Consider the following 20114-nt stretch of genomic DNA (forward strand, 5'->3'; position numbering starts at 1 on the left):
AAACCCAACCCCCAACCAGAACAACCCATCAAACCCAACCCATCCAATCATCGCACAAACTCCCCTCTCCACCGCGTCGGTGGATCCCGACAACGGTGGTGCCGGGTTCTGTCGACTTTGCAGTTGTTGCTGCTGCACCGCAGTGCAGTGCAGGGTGGTCCACTGCAATGGGAAATGATTGAACCTGTAATGGGTAAATCTCATTACCACCTTTTTCACTCTATTAGACACCAAACCTGCGCCTGTGAACCTTACAGATCTCCCAGGTGGGAGATGATCGACGTGACAAACAAATTGGAAGAAGAAAAGAAAAAATTTCTCTGGAACGGACGGGATTCGGGACGGGAGAACAGTCTCAGTCAAGCAGTCGGTCAGTCGGCTCAGGCCGAATGTCATTCATTACAGTAATACATATCTACATAGTCCATCCACCCGTACATCAACCAGGTATCCCAAACTGCCTCCAATCAAAGGCGAAAGAAAGAAAAAAACAGCGTAAAGAAAAAAGGGTAATAATAATTAAATGCCGACACAGCATAACCCCGACAAAGAAGGAAAAGACGGATTTGGCTTCTGGCTTTTTTTCTGATCGCATGGTTGTTTTCCCCGCGATCATGTAATTCACACTCGGGGTATCAAGTTAGGGTATAAAGTCAGGTATAAAGCACATCCAATCCGAGATCATCAAGAAGTAAGTGTCCCAACAAGAGCTCGAGGCTGAGAATGAGAAAGGAAGAAGATGAACCAGGAGGGATGAGACGTCCAGTTCGTGGAGGAGTTTACAAGACGGCAATGGCGCCAAGGACCAGGGCCAGCATGCCACCGGACACGCGGTTGATCATACCGGCGTTGGTGTTGGGCACCGAGGACGAGGGGTCCGCCGAGCCGCTGGGCTTGGCCGAGGTCGAGGCAGGGGTGGAGGGCACCGAGGAGGAGCTGTCGGTGGTGGAAGTCGTCGACTCCGACTTGGTGGAGGAGCTCGTGCTGGTGGTGGTGGTCATGGTGGTCGGGGTCTCGCTCGAGCTGTCGGTGCTCGTGGAGGTCGACTCCTCCGTGGTCGAGTGCGAGGCGGTGGACGACGGGGTCGGCTTGGACGGTTCGCCGGTGGCGCCCGCGACGACGAAGCGCGGCAGGTAGTTGACTTTGTCGGCATCGTCATCCGAGATGATCTCGATGGCATAGTCGGGCTGCTTCTCCAAGTCCTCGGGAACATCCCACGTATACTTGCCCGAGTTGGGGATGTTGGCTGGATTGGGGGTCAGTCGATGTCGCGTCATTCGGTGTCATTGCGAGACTTACCCGCGATCTCCTTGCCCGAGTCAGGGGTCAGGACGGCGCCCCACTGGAGCTTCAGGGTGATGGTTCCCTCGGTGGTGGGATCCCAGGACAGGGTGGTGGGTTCACCGGCCTTGAAGGAGTAACCATCCTTGGGGATGTTGAAGCTGTTGGCGTTGTTGGCCGCGGCCGCAGCCAGAGCCGTCAGGCCGCTCAGAGTCAGATAGATGAAGGCGTGCATCTTGGCAGAAATTCCCAAACGAGTAAAGTCGCGCGAATATCACAAGTCACGAGGTTGATATATAGAGCAAGTCACCCACGAAATCCGTGATGCAGACGTAAGAGATGAAGCAAGAATATAAGGCGACTGAATTGGGGAGTAGAATAAAAAGAATGGATGGAACGGAGGATCGTTCGCAGAAAAGAGAGACCGTGCGATTAAATACCACACCAAGGATGGGGGGCAAAAGAGGCAAAGTTAAGGAAAGACTGGGTTGGGAACTGAGAAAGGAAAGGACAGGCAGGAAGGAAGGAAGGAAAGAGTGGAAAGGAGGGAAGAGAAGAGGAGAAGCGAGAGAGAGAGGCGATGACGGTCTAATAACGTCTAGCGTTGGTGTCCGCTAGCGTTGACCCCGGACGAGACGCACGAGGTCTTCACAGTCAATTATCATCCTACTGAGTACTCACTAACCCAGTACCTACTAGGTAGAGCCATCAGAATCATAACAATCCGGAAATGAAATCAATAGCATGTTCCACACTAGTCACGATATGTAAGGGGAAGACGCGCGCAATACAGCAAATCATCGAGGAAAATGACCGGCTAGTCTGTGCCTAGTGGCTCTAGCGGTTTTTTTTTCTTTTATTTTTTTCTTCCTTCATTTTATTTTCTAGGGATTAATGATTAATATTATTATATTTTTATTTCTTTCTTTTCTTTGATTATTTCATAAGGATTGTCAACTTATTCTTTCTGGTATGACTCCAGGTCCTTACCCTACCAGACCTCCCTTTACCCGTTATCCAGGGACTCCGTCCTACCTGCAAATAATCGTGCACAGACAATTGCGCAAGGAACAAAACTGAGACCAAAATCTAGTCATAGGATACCGGCAACAAAGAATAGTGTCTACCGTCGAAGATACCCCGATGTGACCTGGAGTCATCCGGACGGTTTCGTGGCTCAGTCGTGGCGAGAATTCCCATGGGTGCGTCTGATCCATCCGTCAAAGTCTCAAAAGAAGCCGAGGAAGTCTAATTATAACTCAATTGTTTTTGCAATCCCATGGGACATGGTTGTCGGGAAGAATAGACATGAGCCATGTCTAAGTACCTTCCCTAGTTCCTGTGCCTGCAACCTTACCTCAGTCATCTGTCGGGACGTTACAAGTCCTGTACTCCGTACTCCGTCCGTCTGTAAGATCAACCGTGCTCCGGACTATCATCTCCTCCCTCCATCCCTCCCAATTGGTGGAAATGAGGTGATCGACATGCGACCTCCTGATTGGTGAGGGCGCACACCTCGGGCGGACAGATCCATGATCGCTTATCATGATAGGAACGCCGATGACTTCTGGGCACTCCTTGAGGAAAGACAACCCGAGCCAGTCCTGGATTTCCTAGTGGGTGGTTGATCTGTCGGCCTCGGTTTCCTCGTGCCGCAACCGATGGAGATGGATCCAAGGATATTATTAGACTCAATTAGCTTCGTGGATATGAGGTCAACGCCACCATGAATGGACTAGATGTCACGAGAATAGATGTACCTATTGACAGGTAATTTGTAGTCCTTGCCTTGCCCATTCATCCAATATTTTGTATTATGTCAGCCTTATGCTGGTGCTATGTAGGGTCCACGGACCGACGGTTAATCCGTTCCGACACCAGCAGGATGGCTGCAGATCACGTGGACACCCACCGCGAAAAATCCAGGCGGATCGGCGACCTGCGATTGGCCGGCTGGTTGGACTTCATCGATCTTGATATTCCTGAGGTTGTCTATCAGTCATGATGGTCGCCGTCGATGCGTAGCTGGATCTCCCATCGCTGTGGAACATGGAATTTCATCTCACGATATCTTCCTTCCTACGCCCATTCTCCGTGACCGTATCCGGATAGAGAACCCTACCACCCGCGCGGTGTGGAATTACCGTACAAAATGTTCATCCTGGTGGGTAAACGCAATGCGCGCTGCAGCCTCCAAGCCGCCCGCTAATTAGGGTCCCGCAGACGACCCTCTCGGATCTGATTCAGATCTCGCCAGAGGACTTTTCCAAATATAGTGCTGTTGCGCTGGAAGATAATATCAATGAGAAATACGCGAACAAGGTGGGATTCCTTGTCGAATCTTAAAAGTGTTCCCGCTGACCATCGTTCCGTATTGGTATGCATATAGGTCATTCAGAAAATCGGTCTATGCATTGGTTTTTATGATCTGTTGGAATCTTCCGACGGCCTGATCGGCCATGGAACGGGCTTGGTGAATGTTAACGGTATGCTTTTTCTTCTCTTCAATATCTGCTAGATCGGTATCTCACCCGCCACAGTCAAGTTCCGTTTGATCGTGTTTCGCCCGTTCAAGGGGGAGATCATGCTGGGGAAGATCTCAAGCGGGACGGAGCATGGGATCAAGAGTATGTATCCTCACTCCTGGGTGGGATTGGCGTTTGTACTGACCCTCCACAGTTGGTGTAGAGTTCTTCAACGACATCCTCGTCCCACCTAACCTTCTCCTCGACGGCGCTCGATTGTAAGATTTCCACTTTACCTATTTTATCCGAAAGCTCAACTAACCCCCACAGTGACTACGCCGACCAGGTTTGGATCTGGGAAAACGATGACGGGTCCACTTTCTACTTCGATGTGGGAGAAGTCGTTCGACTGCGCGTCGAGATGGAAGAGTGGCATGATCAGATCCCCAATGCCCCTGACCTCGGGGATGCGGCCGCCGTTGAGCGGAAACCTCCTTATTCCATTATTGTACGTTGATATGTTCCCAAAGCCATGCCTTTTATATAAAGTACTCGAGACTAACTGCACACAGGGATCGATGCAAATGGCTGGGCTGGGACCTATCTCTTGGTGGTAGATGTGGATACTAGGATTTAAATAGATAGCATATCGGTTTTAGCAAATGAGATTCTTATTCTATTTCATCAAGTTATATTTGATAATAAGATGTGTGAACGACCAATTACATAACCTGTAGCACATACAAGACATGATGATAGGTATATGGCGATAAAACTTCCAGCTCCCTAGGAGCTGGCCAGAAAGCTGGCAGCGCCAAGCCACAGCAGTAAATTTCCGTAGATGGATGCCCCTACCAGGGCCCGCACGATCAAACTAATTTATGTAGTTGATGCAAATGCAGTCTTGTAAGGCGGTACCTCCATCACTGCTGTTCCTGTACCTCATCAAGCCTTGGCCTCCAAGCAATGCATATCCGTCGATGGTCAGTGCGTTTCAAGCATCAGGTATCCATCTCTGCGCCATAATGGAGGACAGAACATCAAATATCAAATACATGACGTTATAATATGGTTGTTTGTATTAAGGTGGGTGCAAGACGGTCTATGGCCAGTTAGTTAAGGATAGACTGGTTGACCAGATAGACGAACCTTACCATTTCACTGACATGCCCACTGATATCAATATAATCAGGCCGTTGAGTCGATGAACTGATATTGTGTGTATTGTCGCCCCGCGACATCTTTTTCTCGGGCCGCTCAAAACGAAGGCTAAGCTCACTGCTGTTCGTATGGGCAAAATGAAGCCCCTCAATTAACATTGTCGGGTTGCCCATTGGCATATGGTAAAACCAGCTGATCCCAAACCGGATCAGTGCGCTTGACGAGTTCACCATCACCGCCAGCTTCCTCATATACTCGATGACTTGCAGCCACTGATTGTATCTCGAACGATATGGCGACTAATCTGTCGAAGTCTAGTTCCAAGACGACAGGATATTGAGGTGAGATGGAGCACGTCGAGGAATTTCTCTTCCTGTTTCAAGCTTAGGGATCTAGTAGTCCCTGGATCCATATAGATATCTATATATCATGGAGAGATTTATTTTCATTATCGTCAAAGTCAAGTGCTTTCTCCCGTCTGCGGTAAAGATACGACGCACTAAAAAGACAGCCACGACCACTCAATATCTGTTCGGCGCTGGAAGTTTGAGGTAACCCTATGTCTAGTGCAAAAAAGATAGTATAAGTCTCTTTCGAAAGTTGTCTTTGTCGCAAGGTCTTTTTTCCAGAAGGTTCTGGTGTAATTTTGTGTCCCTTGTTGACTCCACTGGATATCTTGGGTACTTTCGGGCCTGTTCTCGTTCTGGTGCCCGAGGCACTGGCTGTGCCATGCTTGCTTGTAGGGAGGGATTCATGATGAAATATAATTGTGGATGAGGAGAAGAAGTAAAGATATATATATTATACGGATTTGATATTAACTTCTGGATGGAAGTGTGTTGAGGACAAAAAATGACATGGAATGAATGACAAGATTTGATAAGATAGTTTCAAAACCTTTGACATCGACCTCTATTGTCTATTTGTGTAGTGAATGGAGGATAAAGATTAACCCCTTCCTATTCAATGTCATGATAATGACAGTCAGATTGGAGTCAAACCCTGTAATTGCTTATCCTACACTCACCTTCCCATTCACTCATTTAGTTCTTTCTACAATAGGAGCTCGGAAGATGAATGACAGGGAATAGGAAGGATCTTGTCTAGTGTTATCATTTGACGCTTTGCACTGATCATGATAACTACCTCTTTCTACAGACTTAGTAGTGACTTGTACAGACGGTCCAGCCTTGGCAGTTCTCTCTAACAGGTCGCTGGTTGGGTGCTCAAGGGGGTTCGTTGTCTGCAGCTTGTTTCACCACCATTGCCTGCTGCTCATTCATAAAAGCCAATTGATACGGGTTCAAGAACGATGTAGAGTTGGTTATATTGATAAACATAGCCGCGCTTCAACTGACAAATCCCTGGATTTGTTCTAGCCCTCGGGCCGTTTTGTTCAATAAAATCGCCGGAAAATTGATATAATATCACCAACATCCCAAAACTCTCTCCCAGGATGACCAACTCTTCCGACGGTATCCATGTGAGTAGAAAACCTGCAAGAAAGGAACCGATACATCAAAACAGGAAAAACCCTATTCCCGTGCCCCTCATCTGTCGATATCGCAACCCTCCCCGCTGACCAAGGAATCATTACTGTTCTTAGCAAACAGATTCGCAGGATCATACTTGAGTAAGATTTCTCCTTCGTGACCAAGTCCGGGAGGGGGGTGCGACCTGCCGAGGCCGAAGCAATGAAACTCGTCTCCAAGCACACCTCTGTCCCAGTGCCTGGAGTGTTCTCCGCCAAATTCGGCCCTGACCACGGGAGTATCGAGATGACCCTCATTACGGGATCTCTTCTAGACGAGAGGTAGGATACGCTAGACGAGAAGAGCAAAGAATCCGTTTGTCTTCAAACATGGGATCTAATCTCCCAGATACGCGCTATCCCACGTCCATCAGAGCTCGAAGATCTTCTCCAATGTGCCGCCGATGGCTCCACAACAAGGGATCCAATGCTTGAGGACCTGCAAAATCCAGCCATACCCTTGACGAATGATTCGGGTTTGCGGGCTCGCATCGTCGAGCGCTACCTTCATTTCGAGGGTCGTCGGTATGAACATCAGTTACATGACATGCTGCCGCGGTCTGGTAGTACAGTATTCACGCAAGCCGATATTGCACCTCGCAATATCATGATTGATGAGCAGAATAGCGTCACGGGAGTCCTCGCTGGGAATTTGCGGGGTGGTATCCGGATTACTGGGAGTATGTGCAGATTCCGAGACCTGCTCTCTGGGGTGACTGGTCGGTGTGGATGGATCGGACTGCGCCGCGGAGATGGAATATTAGTGGAATTGATGCCGCCAGGCGGGTCTTGTTTTAAGCCGTACTTATTAGTGGATTGGTGAGGCACAATCTATTGTCACTTGTTTCTTTTCTGGAGCTAGATGATGAGCTATTGAGAGTCCAAAAAGAGGCAGACATCAATAAATAGGTAAAGATTCGCATGCGGTCACTCACCATGGAGTAGACATATCAAGGCATGTCTTCCCAATCCTGCATAGCTTGCTGAATCCACTTCCATAATGTGGGAGAAGCGACAAACATATCTTTTCGAAGTCTTGGTGGATTATTGGCGGTATATTGTGTGTTCCATTCAGACACGAAGGTCAGCTTCTTAGCTATTGTGTTTTGGAAATCCTTGTTCTGAAAATAATCTTTCTCATCTTTCTCAACTTTCGAAGGTGCCTGATCCTCCTTTCGAACTTTGTTGTAAAGCTTCATATAGTGAGGTGAATGCCGCTGTTGTAAAAAATATTGACCCAGTTCCTTTTTATAACCATATATGAAGTGCCAGACAGTAGTAAAGAAATCATGATCAGCTATAGAGTCAAGGTCAAGGAGTTAACTCAATCTCCAAGAGACCGGGCCTCGCCTGAGTGATTCCTGGTATTTGTGAATCAGACTCTCTTCCACCAACTTGGACACCGCAGTAATAAAGCCATCTATAAAGGGTCTATGTAACTCCAGGATGATTTCATCTCGGTATTATGGCAAACCTGGCGCGGCTAATAGTAAAGACTCAGGAACGGTCGAAGTGAATGCCCAGTTAATAATGCAGGTGATGTTGTAATCTTTGTTAATAAATATATTATTGACGCTCAGATCAGCGTGGCACAATGGAAATGACTCTGGATCAACAGCTGGGAGATTAATTCGGCGTACAATATCGTGTAGAGCATTACCTATAATAATGTAGTCCAGTCTGTTGTCCGACGAGTTAATTTTATTCCTAACAGCCATGAAGTCGTTCCACAGGTTCACCGCGCTCTTATATTGCATGCTGGATTGGTAGTCGTCCCGACGTGGAACAGGTGCTATAAAACAATGATGCGATAGAGGCAGAATCTCTGTATGTCCGGAGAACGCGGAACCAAGACTGTCATAGAACCCTGCTTCAGAAGTGAAAGGCCCACGTGGAATGTCTAAAGAATATTGTTCATGCAGCATATGACCACGAGAGAGGCATTCCTTGACTTTGAAAATCTCATATTCTTCAAAAAGTGAGCCGATTGTATCAAATCATAGCTGTGAAAGCTTCCAGGTAAGGTCGCCTAACTGGGATATAACTTTGACCTTACTGGGAGTGTCTAAGTCCGGTTGAATAGAACCAGCTGGTTTCTAGATTTCTGATAATGGCTAACCAGACGCTTTGCTCATGAAGATGAACGGAATACCAATATCATTATTAGGTGAGGTGCTATGATAAGTTAGGGATATAATTATGGTCCGAGAGAACTTGGTACCAATAGTTGTATACTTCTGGAACTGGGATATCGCTATGAACTTTGAGGTATCGGAGGATGGCAGCTTCACTTGCTAGAAGCTTCATGCCCATTTCCATCGGCATAAATATTCTGGGGTGCGGGGATCTGAAACCCATTGTACCCCGTCTTCAAATGCAATAAAGATAGCCTAGTTGAAACTTCCCGAGGCGGGACGTTGATCTGGATTACAAGCACATGAGATGCCCTGCCGCAGCGCGCTCGCTTGACGACATAGAGCCTGGAGATTGAAATCCGCATAAGTGAATATGTCAGGTTTCGAATCCATGGGCATTTCAATTAGAAGAAATCTTGGCAAAGACAAATGGGGTCCAGTTTGTACGAGGGAGGTCTGCTCGATATGCGAGACTTTATCTGAGCCACATCACGTGGTATGACTCTGCCCCTCACTTGAGGTATATGTTCAAATGACGAAGCTGCTCTATATGTTTATTATAAATCAGATCTAACCATGCACATTGAAGAATGATATTAATAGTTTCAACCAATCAGTGATGGAGATAGCTTTGATTTATAAATGATTGAGCTCGTGAGTGAGCCAAAGCTGACAGATTACATGATAGTATATCCGCTGACATGTCCCAGTTGATATAGCATTGTGTGGAGTATGCTAAGAATCTACCATTAGATCTCACTCTTAGCAACATATTTAATGGAATGATCTCTGCTACTCGACAAAAATCCCATAGGTTGATCATTTTCAAGTGCTGTTCCGGTCCACCGTTGGATAGCTACTCAAACCCTGAGCAAGCACTCAATTTCAGACACAGGAAGATCTAATCTGATACTCGATGGAGAGGATTCTGCTACTATTGACAACCCGAATCTCACCAAACCACCAATGACAATCAACCAAACCCGGAATGGACCCGATCATGGATCTGCCTAAACTGGGTCCGGTTAGCCGTGGGCTGCGATCCTCGGTTAGTGGCGGAGATGTCACGCCCTGTCCTCCTCTCTCCGTCGGTCTTCACCACGGACCAGAGCCAGAAAAAAATTCAGATAAAATCGAGGCGTGATGCAAAACGTAAAAGAAACCACGAGTTGGCCAGGTGGATAGAACCAGTGGTTTAGCGAGCAAATGGCATGCTTTACCTGCACTAAGCGATGGAGGGGTCGCAATCAAGGCGATTGAGATTGGAGGATGGAAGGCTGACTGGGATTATTAATGGCAAGTTCGATGGAATGCGATTTCTAATTCGATTTCTATTTATTCCAATACCTTTTTCTGTGCTTCTAGAACATCCTTATCTTTTTCTTTTCTTTTTCTTTTTTTCTTCTTTCTTCCTGTTGACTGACGTCGGTTGTTTGATTCTTTTGGCTGCATCCCTTTCCAGCTACTTTTCTGCATTTCTCTTGGAGTTTCACCCTTGATACAATTGCCTTTTACTTTAATACTTCTCTACCTTTGATATATCTGAGATTGACAGGAACAATGACTGGTCACTCTGATTCTTCCCCCGCCATGAACGGTTCCGCTCCGCGCAAGGCTTTCGGCACGCTGGCCGTCCACGCCGGTGCGCCTCACGACCCCTCCACCGGCGCCGTCATCGCTCCGGTTCGTCTTTTCCCTATCTGATAAATGTAATGGTGGGTTGTACTAACCTCGTGCGTTTGTAGATCTCCCTGTCCACCACGTTCGCGCAGACCACGGTTGGCAGCCCGGTCGGCCTCTACGAGTATACTCGGAGCTCCAACCCCAACCGGTGAGGAACGACGATCCCGCAGATCCTCCTATCGCATACTAACCGCACTCCGATAGTGATCACTTTGAGCAAGCCGTCGCCGCCTTGGAGAACGCCCGGTATGCCCTCGCTTTCGCCTCCGGTTCGGCCACCACCGCCATCATCCTCCAGTCGCTCACCCCCGGTTCGCACGTCGTCTCCGTCTCCGATGTCTACGGCGGCACCCATCGCTACTTCACCAAGGTGGCCTCCGCCCACGGTGTCGATGTCACCTTCTCCCCCGCGCTGGAATGCGACGTGGAGAAGCTGATCCGGCCCGAGACCAAGCTGGTGTGGATCGAAACCCCGTCCAACCCGACCCTGGGTCTCGTGGATATTGAGAAGGTGGCCGCGGTGGCGCATAGCCATGGCATCCTTGTCGTGGTCGACAACACCTTTATGAGCCCGTACGTCCAGAACCCGCTCAACCACGGCGCCGATATTGTCGTGCACTCCGTGACCAAGTATATCAACGGACATTCGGTAAGTTTTTAGCTCCTGGTTTCGGATCTCAAACTATATGCTTGCGCACGTTAGAATACACGGCTAATCAAGAACCTAGGACGTACTGATGGGCGTCGCCGCCTTCAACTCGGACTCCCTGAAAGAGCGCCTCACCTTCCTCCAGAACGCCATCGGAGCCGTCCCCTCGCCCTTCGACTGCTGGCTGGCCCACCGTGGTCTGAAGACGCTCCACCTGCGCGCCCGCGAGGCAACCACCAACGCCACGGCCGTCGCCAAGGCCCTCGAAGCTTCCCCCCACGTCACCTCCGTCAACTACCCCGGCATCGACTCGCACCCGCAGCGGGCGATCGCCATCAAGCAGCACCGCAACGGCATGGGCGGTGGCATGCTGAGCTTCCGCATCAAGGGTGGCCAAAAGGCGGCCCACCTCTTCTGCCAGTACACCAAGGTTTTCACGCTGGCGGAAAGCCTGGGCGGCGTCGAGAGTCTGTGCGAGGTCCCCGCGAGCATGACGCACGCGGGTATCCCCAAGGCCGAGCGCGAGGCCGCCGGCGTCTTCGACGACCTCGTCCGCATGAGCTGCGGTGTTGAGGACGTGGAGGATCTCACGGCTGATGCGCTGCAGGCGATTGAGAAGGTCGAGGCTGCCATCGAGGCGGGTGTGAACGGCTCGGCTTGAGTGGAAGCGTGGGATACAACTTGTTTAGATGCATAGAGTGTGATCTATTCTATAGTATAGATTCTTTTTAACGATGTCATGGGTTGGCTGTCGGGTGGCTTAATTAGCTATACCGGGGTCTGCGATACATTACGACACATAATAGAATGGGGAATCTTTCTTCCTCACCATCTCAATTTACTCATTTTCCCCAATGATGCCTACATAAATCGTAAGAGCCGTGATCCTTTAAGACTGAACTGGCTATAGTTATAGTTAGGCATGCACCGATATGCTTAGTCATCAATCGATGCAGCGCAAATTTTAGACATGAAATGCGAACGGTCGATGAACATCGCGAGAAAATCCCCACGACTAGCTCGGCTCGTACTTATCATCTCAATTTTTGAGATAAGAGAAGCCCCTGTGACTGAATAGAGATATCTCCGGCAATTTCATTCGTACACACGCGGCTCCATCGACAGATTCATCTATCAAGCCAACCCCACCATTACTTGATAGACATCGGAGAGATCACTAGCGGGCAGATCAACACTGTCTGGCCTACTTTTGTGTCTGACAATACTGTCTCGGCTCCTTGATTATCCAATTTGACCGGCTATATCCAAATCGTTGGGAACCTAGTCAGTCATGTTTAGCTTCGGCTTCTCCGGAGACGATATCGAGGCCGACGAGACCGATTTGCAGAGCGGTCTCGATCAGGGAAGTTCGAGTTCGGCTGTCGCGCAAGTAAAAGACAGTGCCTTGCCTGAGCTGGTGCCGGCTCAACGGCATGAGATTAGCGAGTGGGTGAGTGTGTCTCCTTTATGCGGGTTTATCTCCGAACCGAACCGTCTATCCTCCGCTGTGCATGATGTATACATGTATCTTCCGAAAGGCATAGCATGGGATATCTCTTCTTCGTCATGGGAAATTTCGTGAGGCAAGATTCTCTGACCATATTCGCAGATCTCAACTCTTCCATCTCAAATATCGTATAACACACTCACGATTAACACCGCTGGAGATGACACCAACCCCACCCCCGGCGCAGCGCTCACCATCGCGCGTCGGGAGATCTTCGACATCCGCACGCAGCTAATGGCCGAAGACTCAGCGGACCATGAAAATGAGGAACTCATCTCCGGCCTGGAGCAAGGCGACCTCAAGCCTAATTTCTATGAAGGCGGGTTCAAGACGTGGGAGTGCGCTCTTGACTTGGCCAAGGTGGTCATCGCCGAGAATGCTCTCTCCGGTGATGGGGATCAGCATGTTATTGAGGTGGGCTTTCACTCTTTTCTTCGCGAGAATGTTGTATGCTGATAAGTGTATATAGCTCGGCGCAGGAACAGCCGTGCCCTCGCTGGCTCTGTTCGCGCAGCTTCTGTCTAGACCGGCTTCGTCGGACAGTAACAGCAAGAAGATTCGCCTCACCTTTGCGGATTACAATGATGTCGTGCTGCGTTTGGTCACGCTGCCCAACCTGCTTCTAACGTGGAACCACATCATCAATTCCCCTTCTCACCGCACTGACGCCGAGCAAGGCGCGGACGCACCAGCACCAGCAGAATCAGAGCCAGCATCATCATCATCAGAAGAAGAACTCGACATAACTCCCGACCTCCTAACAGCCTTCCAACAAGACCTCGCCACCAGAAACATAACCATAGACTTCATCTCCGGCGCATGGTCACCCGCCTTCGTGGACCTAATCACCACCAGCCAAAATCAGTACAAGCAAACGCTCATCCTCGCCAGCGAAACGATCTACGCGCCCGCATCACTGACCCCCTTCTCCGAAACGCTGCTGCAGCTGCTGCGTCGTTCGGGGCCGGATGAGCAGAGGAGGGCGTTGATCGCGGCGAAGAAGGTCTATTTTGGGGTCGGCGGCGGTGTGGATGAGTTTTTGGCGGTGTTGGGCCGGATTGGCGGTGACGGGGTGGAGGTCGTGCAGAGGTTGGATGTGCAGTCTGGGGGGGTTGGGAGGGTGGTTTTGGGGGTGGGTTTGGTTTGAGTGTATCCGTAGTGATCTATCTATTTACGATGTCTATCTTTGGTATATGGTACATGCTGTAGGTACGGATACCTAGTGAGGCCGGAGTTTGATATCGACCTGCCTAGACTTACCTACCTAGGTCGGTACAGATGGACCAATTACTTCTCGACGGGAATATCCACCGAGGCTACGAATTCATGTAACTTCGTGAAAACAAAAATAGAAGATCTTTAGCTTCCGCATCCTATGTACACCATGCCAGCCATCAATTCCCTTCCGGCATCTATCCATTCCATCCCATCCACTGAGAGCAATACAACACAGCGAGATCATAAAAAAGAATAAAAAGAAGAAAGATACATATGATTTTAATCTAATCGTACAAGCTCACAGCCTTGCCATCCTTAGCCCTCAAAACACGAGCTTCCTCCTTGGTCTTGTGCTCCTGCTCGTAGTGGGCCCGGACGTGGCTCAAGTCGGGGGCGCCGCCGGCGATGTTGTTGTAGGGAGGACCGGGGTGGAAGCTGACTCTGTTGATAGATCGACGTTAGCCATTATCCAATTCACATTGACACTGTTTCCTTTTTTTTTTTTTTCTTTCTTTCTTTCTTGTCTTCTAGGAGTGGGCGAATAACGCACTCTTGCTGCTTCAGATCGAAGAATTCACGGGGACCCTGGCTGCCAAACAGGTGACGGTCATTGGCGGCCTTCTCCATAGCGACGGTGTGGATGGCGTTGCGGTGCTCGAACAGCTGCTCCGAGGGAGTCCACTTCTCGATCAGGTTGGTGATCCATGAAGGGGAGTCGGACTGGCTGAGACGGTAGAGGACGAGGCCGGATGCGATGCTACCGATGGTTACGTAGAAGCTGCGCTGTTGTAACCAATTGCGTTAGTTGATTGAATGAATCTTTCTCAATGTATTTCCATTGGGGGTGGAGTGATTCAATTGAGTGGGATATGCATGACGTCGTGTTGATAGGCAGATATGGGATGGAGGTTCAACGTACACCGACGCCCTCGTTCACGGGCTCAGCATGGGCGGCATGGGAACCCAATCGACGGGGTTGCTGATTCCGCAGCAACAGGCGCGTAGACGCCACGGATCGCCGGGCGAGAAACATGTTCTGTAATTGGGGAGAAGAGGGGGAGGGGAGAGGGTGAAGAGGGGGGTCGTGAGAACTGAGTAATAATCGGCCGTCGCCGGTTGGAGGATTGAGATGGTTCGCGGTCCATTCGAGGTCGGAGTGCACGTGATCTGGACCCTCATGAATCAGGCCCCAAAGTCACTGGATCACGGGTGGCCCGATTAGGCATAGCGCAGTGAGGCGGTAGTTCCCACCAAGCTAAACCCCTTTCGTCTTCCTTCATCCTTCATTCATCGATCATGACAGCCCAACGACTCCTCTCTCTCATTGTCAGTTAGATCCCTGCAAGGATCATGGAATCGGTTCATTGCCCGAATCACAAGGGAGAAATGACATACTCTCAGTCGAGTCCGGCGGGTCGCTGTGTTGGCCTTCATCTACAAAGCTAACGTAGTCGGAGTTAGTCACTGACACACCGCATCTCCTACTGGTCCGCATGCATGGCCAACTATCTCAGATCCAAGAATGTGTTGATGACTCCGACTGCCCCCCACTGGGCTCCATCGTCCTATCCTGTTATTGGTGTTGCGTCCGATGCCAATTCATGCAGGCGGTCGAATCTCTGGATATCCATGGCGACATGTCATCCTCTTAATATAGCTCTGGGCCCCACATCTCCCTGCCTCTCATTTTCGAGGCCTCCGGTCATGTCCATCTACCTATGATGGTTCGTCATTCCATGGTATTCTGGCATGTTGTTCATGATAATGGCCATGTTCATTTCCATGCCTCTCCGTAATCCCACAGGTCCGAATGCGCCTCCTTTTTTTAGACAGAACGAAAAATTTCCTGCTTCGGTTTCTGCCCGCCGTGATATCCCCTGCCACCTTGGGAACTATCGTTGATGCCCAATGCCGATTAGCATTGGATAGGGAGATGAGCCTTTGGCCTGGTTGGAGATCGAGCGGATGGTGATCCACAGTCAACGCATGTCCAACTTTCTACTTGCCCCGTCTGGCTCCATGATGAATGGGTATCAATCAGTTGCTGAGCTTCGATCCGCTTTTCGCCTCGCCCAGCCCCCTTGGGGCTGGCCGCAGTGCTTCCTGTGTTTGTTGGCTGTTTCGGTGTGATTTTTTGGCGGAGGATAGGTTATTAGTTGACCTTTTTTTCCTTCTTCCGCCGCTTCTCTTCTCCCATTCCATTCTCTAGAAACCCAATGAACGGTCTTGGTGCCTAGTGGTTGACTTCACTTCCTGGCATTCCGGAACCATATGCTTGCTGTCTTGACGGGCATTTGACGCCGGGTTATTTGCACGCGTGCTATTATTTTCCCCCTCCACCTGCACCTGCCACTCTCCTCTTTTCTTTGCATTTTCCCTTTTTTTTTTCCTAAAAGGAAATAATAATTTTGATTTGACTTTTTTATTTATCTTTTATTTTTTATTTTTTTTTTTAAATCTTACCTGTGCTGCTCGCTGCCCTGTTTGGTCACCCGACCCGCAGATTTTCTATCCTTCTACGCTTCTTCAGTCCTCCCACTTCGAGGACCTTGTTTTATCGCCTCGAAATATATCTTCTGACGTTGTCAAAAGGTGCCCGCAGATGTACTATTCTAAGCCGTTCACTATCCAATCGAGTCTCTGCTGACGGTTTAATCAGACCATTGGAGACACGTCTTTTCGCCTCTCGCACTTGGGCACGCATAACCACCCACGATGGGGAAACAAGGCAAGAAAGGCAAGGCCAAGCCAGATAACAAGCAGAAGAATAAGAAGGGAAAGGGTCAGGATGCGCCAGATAACCAGACACCTCCACCCGCACCTGCCTCACAGGAACCAAAAGAGCAGCAGCCAGAGCAGCCACGGCAGTCGGACGCAGAGCCCGAGACGCAAGTCAACTCTCCATCGTCAGAAACAGCTCCCGCCACTGGCTCGCTGCCGGAACCAACGCAAGAACCAGAGGTAGTCCCAGAGCCAGACGTGCAGCAAGAGCACTCATTGCCTGAAGAACACTTGCAACCTGAGGAGCAAGTGCAGCCCGAGGAACAGCTACAGCAACAATCGGAGGAGCAGTGGCAATTCGAAGGGCAATCACAACCCCAGGAGCAGCTCCATTCTGAGGACCAGCTGCAGCCAGAAGATCAATTACAAGCCGCCGAGCAGATCCAACCTGCAGAGCAGCTACCACTCGACGAGCAATTACACTCCGAGAACCAGATACAGCCTGCGGAACAGCTACCTGAAAAGCAATTTCAGCCCGAGGAGCAATTTCAACCTGCAGAACAGCTACCGCTTGAAGAGCACTTGCAGCCGGAGCAGTTCCAACCCGAAGAGCAGTTCCAACCCGAAGAGCAGTTTCAGCCTGAAGAGGAGTTTCAGCGTGTCGAACAGCTACTGTCGGAAGAGCCGACACAGCCTGTTGCCGAAAATACCCCACCCTCGTGGGCAGACGCCGACCACAGTGTTCCACTTGACAATCCTGAGATGTCCATAGACCAGCAGCAGGACGCGGACGATGTCCAACTCGCCTTCACAACCCCTCGAGAATCCCACTTCAAAGAATTTGACAACGACCCGTTCGTCGACGGGACCGGGCCTAGTAACGGAGAGCATACCTACCACGAAACAAACGGTGGTCCTTTGGAACCACCAGAGCAGGCGCCGGTGACAGCACCTCAGACCCCCACGTGCCTCCAGGAACCTGCCTCGGGTGCTTTGCCGTCGCCCTCTGAGACAGAACGCCAGTTCATCCCGGGTTCTCCTCGGTCTAACACTGGTCCTCTCGAGGTCGATACACATGCAGCGAATATGTCGAACCCTTTCGTTTCGTCAGCGGTTGCGTCGCCAGCTCCTCACGCCTCTTCACCAGTGCATCAGACAACTCCACCCGCATCCAAGCCTGCAACTCCCGTGCCAGAGGCCACTTCAGCGGCCCTAGAGCCCATCTCACCGTCAGTCAAACCAGCTTCGCCCAACGTGCAGGTGGCTCCTACACCCCCAATCACGTCCCCCATACCGCAACTTGCTTCGCCAGTCCCGCAGCCGGTTTCATCTTCCCCTCGGGCTTCTCCCATGGCCCAACCTGCTTCACCATTGTCAGAGACTGCTGGTCCTGTTCAAAAGCCTGCTTCTCCGGCACCGCCGCCGTATTCTACAAACCATGCCCCTTCGCCCGTTCTACACTCTCCGTCCCCCAAAACCGCTTCTCCTGTGCGCAAGTCCAGCTCCTCGGCTGCCAAGACCGCGTCTCCTGGACAGAGGAGGGCCTCTCCGGTTCCCAAATCCGCCTCCCCCTTACCCAAGGCCAGCAGTCCCCTGGCCCGCCCATATATGTCTCCGATGATGGCCCCCCACGTGACGCATATGCCGCAGTCCATGGGATCTATGCCTCCCCCAACTGCCCCCGTCACTATGGCGCCCAGTTACGCTGCCGCTTACCAGTCCCCGGTGATGAGCTCCGCGGGGTTCTTGCCGCCGTACCACCCATACTATCACGCCTCTCCCACCATGCATCACGCCGCGCCCCAGCAGACTCCCAACACCGCGTCTTTCCAAGCCCTGCGCGATCTAGGGTTCGGGGGCGCACCTGGGATCAACGGCAAGGGGACCATGTCGCCTCCGGAGCACCATGACGAGCCCATCGAGCTTCTACAAAGGATCCAGGATGCTATTCCCGACATCAGCCGCCTAATGGGCAGTTACAGGAACACCAAGAGCAAGCTGCACAATCGCGAAATCGAGTTCAAGCAATTGGAGACGCAGCATGAGCAGGCCATCATGTCCAAGGACTTCTACATTGAAGCCCTACAGAGCCAGATGCGGAAAGCGGCCAATGAGAGCGCAGAGGAGTCGAGGAACCTTAAAAACTCGATCAACGAACTGCGCATGGAGTTGGGGAACCTTGAAGAGAAGTGGAAAGACCTTGAGGAGAGATACGAGGACTCGGAGAAAGCCAACGTGGAGTTGTCGCATTCGAAATCCGAGCTTGAGACGCAGGTCCGAAACCTCAACCACGACTTGGAGGAAACCCGCGAAAGCCATGCGAAGGAGCTGGAGCGACGGACGGAAGAGCAAGAGCAAGCCCTGACGACTCAGAAGCAGGAGTTGACCGAGTTTTTCGAGGAGATCAAGGCGGAAGATGAGAAGGCGGCGGCCGAGGCCTTGGCCGCGCGCGAGAAGGAGCTCCTCGACGACCAGGAAGCGATGAAGGCCGACTACGAGAAGCAGAAGGAGGAGATGCAGGCGTCGCGTGACGCGCTCCAGTCCGAGTTTGACTCCACGGTGGCCGATCTCAATACGACCAAGACGCAGCTTGAAGACAAACACAACGAGTTAGAGCAGACGAAGGAGCAACATGCTAAGGAGGTTGCGGATATGCAGCAGTCGCATACCGAGGAGGTGGATTCTCTCAAGGCCAGCCACGCCGAGGAGGTGGCCGGGTTAGAGAAGGAGATTGCGGAACGACTGGAACAGATCGCCAAGCTGGAGGAAGAGGGCGCTTTCAAGGATCGGCAGCTTCAAGGTGCCACGGAAGGGATGCGCCTGACGATTGATAATCTGGGCAATGACTGTGACCGGCTGCGGAAGACCCTGACCAGCCTCGGAGAAGCCACTGACCTGAAGAGCACGAAGGGTGATTCTTTCTTGTAAGTGCCCTAGTGCATTGAGACTGCATCGCAGTCGAAGACCTTTTGCTTTTCATCCTTATTTCATTTCTTTTTACTGTTTTTCGATCTTCTGTCTCTGAAAGCATTGACATGCCTCTCCTTTAAAACTTTCATTTGTATCCTTTCTTTGTGTTTTTCTTTCTCTTTTCCAAAACAGAACCAGACCACATTGCATATCTCGGTCTTTCTCTTCTTGTTCATGTCTTTTTTCTTTCTGTCTTTGTTTTTTTGGATAGAACTTTATGATTATGAGTATGATGAGGATATATGGATAATGTTATAAATGTACCTTCTCTGATTAAGAATTTGAATATCTAGCGTCGACTGCTTCGACCAGCTTTCCCAACAGATTGTCTCCTTGTCCGAGGAGTACTTTGCGTACCTTCCCATTGCTCCCCCCAAGGACGTCTTGGACAAGTTACCCTCGGAGCTGCCGTCGTTCCTGGACAACACCCGGGCGTCGCGCGAGTTGCGATCGGCGTTTGTGCAGCACGTCCTGTCGAAAACCCTGACCTACCGGATCTTCCAACCGTTCCTGTTCACGCTCGGCCGGCGATACGACAAGGCCGACACATTCTTCCAGATGCTGTCGATGGACATCCGCCGCAAGTCCGTCCGGCGCGAGACATTCTGGCGTCAGCAGACGCTCAAAGCGGCGTACACGACCTCGGACGCCAAGGAATCAATCAACGTGGCAGCGGCGGTCATCGTGGACGAGATCGTCGGACAGCTGAAGCCATTCGTGGACCCGACGCGCCTGGACGCGCTGCTCACGGCGGTACGACGGATCGTCAAGCTTGCAGCAGAGACATGGCGAC

At 50.7% G+C, this 20114-nt stretch overlaps 9 protein-coding genes across 9 annotated transcripts; 6 read left to right on the forward strand and 3 right to left on the reverse strand.

Annotated features, from left to right (window-relative positions):
* Positions 1-352: 352 nt before the first annotated feature.
* BDW47DRAFT_112927 (GPI anchored serine-threonine rich family protein) lies at positions 353-1973 on the reverse strand. Its single transcript, XM_024814270.1, has 2 exons — positions 1300-1973; positions 353-1246 (listed from the first exon to the last, which is right to left on the reverse strand). The coding sequence occupies exons 1-2, from the start codon at positions 1514-1516 to the stop codon at positions 780-782; spliced, it is 684 nt and encodes a 227-aa protein (XP_024668083.1). The 5' UTR covers positions 1517-1973; the 3' UTR covers positions 353-779.
* Positions 1974-2276: 303 nt separating this feature from the next.
* Positions 2277-2995, forward strand: BDW47DRAFT_112929 (uncharacterized protein). Its single transcript, XM_024814271.1, has one exon. It carries the CDS (start codon positions 2568-2570, stop codon positions 2784-2786), a length of 219 nt encoding a protein of 72 aa, XP_024668084.1. The 5' UTR covers positions 2277-2567; the 3' UTR covers positions 2787-2995.
* A 217-nt stretch (positions 2996-3212) lies between these two features.
* Positions 3213-4428, forward strand: BDW47DRAFT_112930 (DNA-directed RNA polymerase III subunit RPC25). Its single transcript, XM_024814272.1, has 7 exons — positions 3213-3445; positions 3505-3603; positions 3671-3767; positions 3822-3908; positions 3961-4024; positions 4077-4254; positions 4319-4428. The coding sequence occupies exons 1-7, from the start codon at positions 3434-3436 to the stop codon at positions 4361-4363; spliced, it is 582 nt and encodes a 193-aa protein (XP_024668085.1). The 5' UTR covers positions 3213-3433; the 3' UTR covers positions 4364-4428.
* Positions 4429-6363: 1935 nt separating this feature from the next.
* On the forward strand, positions 6364-7236 carry BDW47DRAFT_134666 (uncharacterized protein; the record flags this gene model as incomplete). The annotated part of the gene is made up of 5 exons (XM_024818139.1): positions 6364-6382; positions 6435-6540; positions 6574-6677; positions 6735-7075; positions 7129-7236. The coding sequence occupies 5 exons, from the start codon at positions 6364-6366 to the stop codon at positions 7234-7236; spliced, it is 678 nt and encodes a 225-aa protein (XP_024668086.1).
* Positions 7237-7388: 152 nt separating this feature from the next.
* On the reverse strand, positions 7389-8972 carry BDW47DRAFT_120689 (uncharacterized protein; the record flags this gene model as incomplete). Its single annotated transcript, XM_024815526.1, has 6 exons — positions 7389-7735; positions 7820-7858; positions 7913-8407; positions 8558-8613; positions 8660-8732; positions 8840-8972. The coding sequence occupies 6 exons, from the start codon at positions 8970-8972 to the stop codon at positions 7389-7391; spliced, it is 1143 nt and encodes a 380-aa protein (XP_024668087.1).
* A 441-nt stretch (positions 8973-9413) lies between these two features.
* BDW47DRAFT_112931 (cystathionine gamma-lyase CYS3) lies at positions 9414-11688 on the forward strand. The gene is made up of 4 exons (XM_024814273.1): positions 9414-10256; positions 10319-10404; positions 10461-10905; positions 10985-11688. The coding sequence occupies exons 1-4, from the start codon at positions 10134-10136 to the stop codon at positions 11564-11566; spliced, it is 1236 nt and encodes a 411-aa protein (XP_024668088.1). The 5' UTR covers positions 9414-10133; the 3' UTR covers positions 11567-11688.
* A 241-nt stretch (positions 11689-11929) lies between these two features.
* On the forward strand, positions 11930-13559 carry BDW47DRAFT_134667 (protein-histidine N-methyltransferase; the record flags this gene model as incomplete). The annotated part of the gene is made up of 3 exons (XM_024818140.1): positions 11930-12355; positions 12515-12826; positions 12882-13559. The coding sequence occupies exons 1-3, from the start codon at positions 12197-12199 to the stop codon at positions 13557-13559; spliced, it is 1149 nt and encodes a 382-aa protein (XP_024668089.1). The 5' UTR covers positions 11930-12196.
* Positions 13560-13749: 190 nt separating this feature from the next.
* BDW47DRAFT_112933 (putative NADH-ubiquinone oxidoreductase 178 kDa subunit) lies at positions 13750-14757 on the reverse strand. Its single transcript, XM_024814274.1, has 3 exons — positions 14550-14757; positions 14181-14413; positions 13750-14071 (listed from the first exon to the last, which is right to left on the reverse strand). Exons 1-3 carry the CDS (start codon positions 14661-14663, stop codon positions 13915-13917), a joined length of 504 nt encoding a protein of 167 aa, XP_024668090.1. The 5' UTR covers positions 14664-14757; the 3' UTR covers positions 13750-13914.
* Positions 14758-16211: 1454 nt separating this feature from the next.
* Positions 16212-19535, forward strand: BDW47DRAFT_112936 (uncharacterized protein). Its single transcript, XM_024814275.1, has one exon. The coding sequence runs from the start codon at positions 16346-16348 to the stop codon at positions 19277-19279; it is 2934 nt and encodes a 977-aa protein (XP_024668091.1). The 5' UTR covers positions 16212-16345; the 3' UTR covers positions 19280-19535.
* The last annotated feature ends 579 nt before the right edge of the window (positions 19536-20114 follow it).

Source organism: Aspergillus candidus (assembly GCF_002847045.1).
Source record: "Aspergillus candidus strain CBS 102.13 unplaced genomic scaffold BDW47scaffold_71, whole genome shotgun sequence".
Lineage (NCBI taxonomy): Eukaryota > Fungi > Ascomycota > Eurotiomycetes > Eurotiales > Aspergillaceae > Aspergillus > Aspergillus candidus.

What these genes read in the sequence shown, in the direction of transcription:
- BDW47DRAFT_112927 (XM_024814270.1), bottom strand. Translation starts at nt 1,516, where the DNA reads ATGCACGCCTTCATCTATCTGACTCTGAGCGGCCTGACGGCTCTGGCT. An exon ending in CTCGGGCAAGGAGATCGCGG is followed by an intron (nt 1,247 to 1,299) that starts GTAAGTCTCGCA and finishes CCCCCAATCCAG; the next exon opens with CCAACATCCCCAACTCGGGC.
- BDW47DRAFT_112929 (XM_024814271.1), top strand. Translation starts at nt 2,568, where the DNA reads ATGGTTGTCGGGAAGAATAGACATGAGCCATGTCTAAGTACCTTCCCT.
- BDW47DRAFT_112930 (XM_024814272.1), top strand. An exon ending in ATGAGAAATACGCGAACAAG is followed by an intron (nt 3,604 to 3,670) that starts GTGGGATTCCTT and finishes GTATGCATATAG; the next exon opens with GTCATTCAGAAAATCGGTCT. An exon ending in GGGCTTGGTGAATGTTAACG is followed by an intron (nt 3,768 to 3,821) that starts GTATGCTTTTTC and finishes CACCCGCCACAG; the next exon opens with TCAAGTTCCGTTTGATCGTG.
- BDW47DRAFT_112931 (XM_024814273.1), top strand. Translation starts at nt 10,134, where the DNA reads ATGACTGGTCACTCTGATTCTTCCCCCGCCATGAACGGTTCCGCTCCG. An exon ending in CGGAGCTCCAACCCCAACCG is followed by an intron (nt 10,405 to 10,460) that starts GTGAGGAACGAC and finishes GCACTCCGATAG; the next exon opens with TGATCACTTTGAGCAAGCCG. An exon ending in AGTATATCAACGGACATTCG is followed by an intron (nt 10,906 to 10,984) that starts GTAAGTTTTTAG and finishes TCAAGAACCTAG; the next exon opens with GACGTACTGATGGGCGTCGC.
- BDW47DRAFT_112933 (XM_024814274.1), bottom strand. Translation starts at nt 14,663, where the DNA reads ATGTTTCTCGCCCGGCGATCCGTGGCGTCTACGCGCCTGTTGCTGCGG. An exon ending in CCGTGAACGAGGGCGTCGGT is followed by an intron (nt 14,414 to 14,549) that starts GTACGTTGAACC and finishes TGGTTACAACAG; the next exon opens with CGCAGCTTCTACGTAACCAT. An exon ending in TTCGATCTGAAGCAGCAAGA is followed by an intron (nt 14,072 to 14,180) that starts GTGCGTTATTCG and finishes ATCTATCAACAG; the next exon opens with AGTCAGCTTCCACCCCGGTC.
- BDW47DRAFT_112936 (XM_024814275.1), top strand. Translation starts at nt 16,346, where the DNA reads ATGGGGAAACAAGGCAAGAAAGGCAAGGCCAAGCCAGATAACAAGCAG.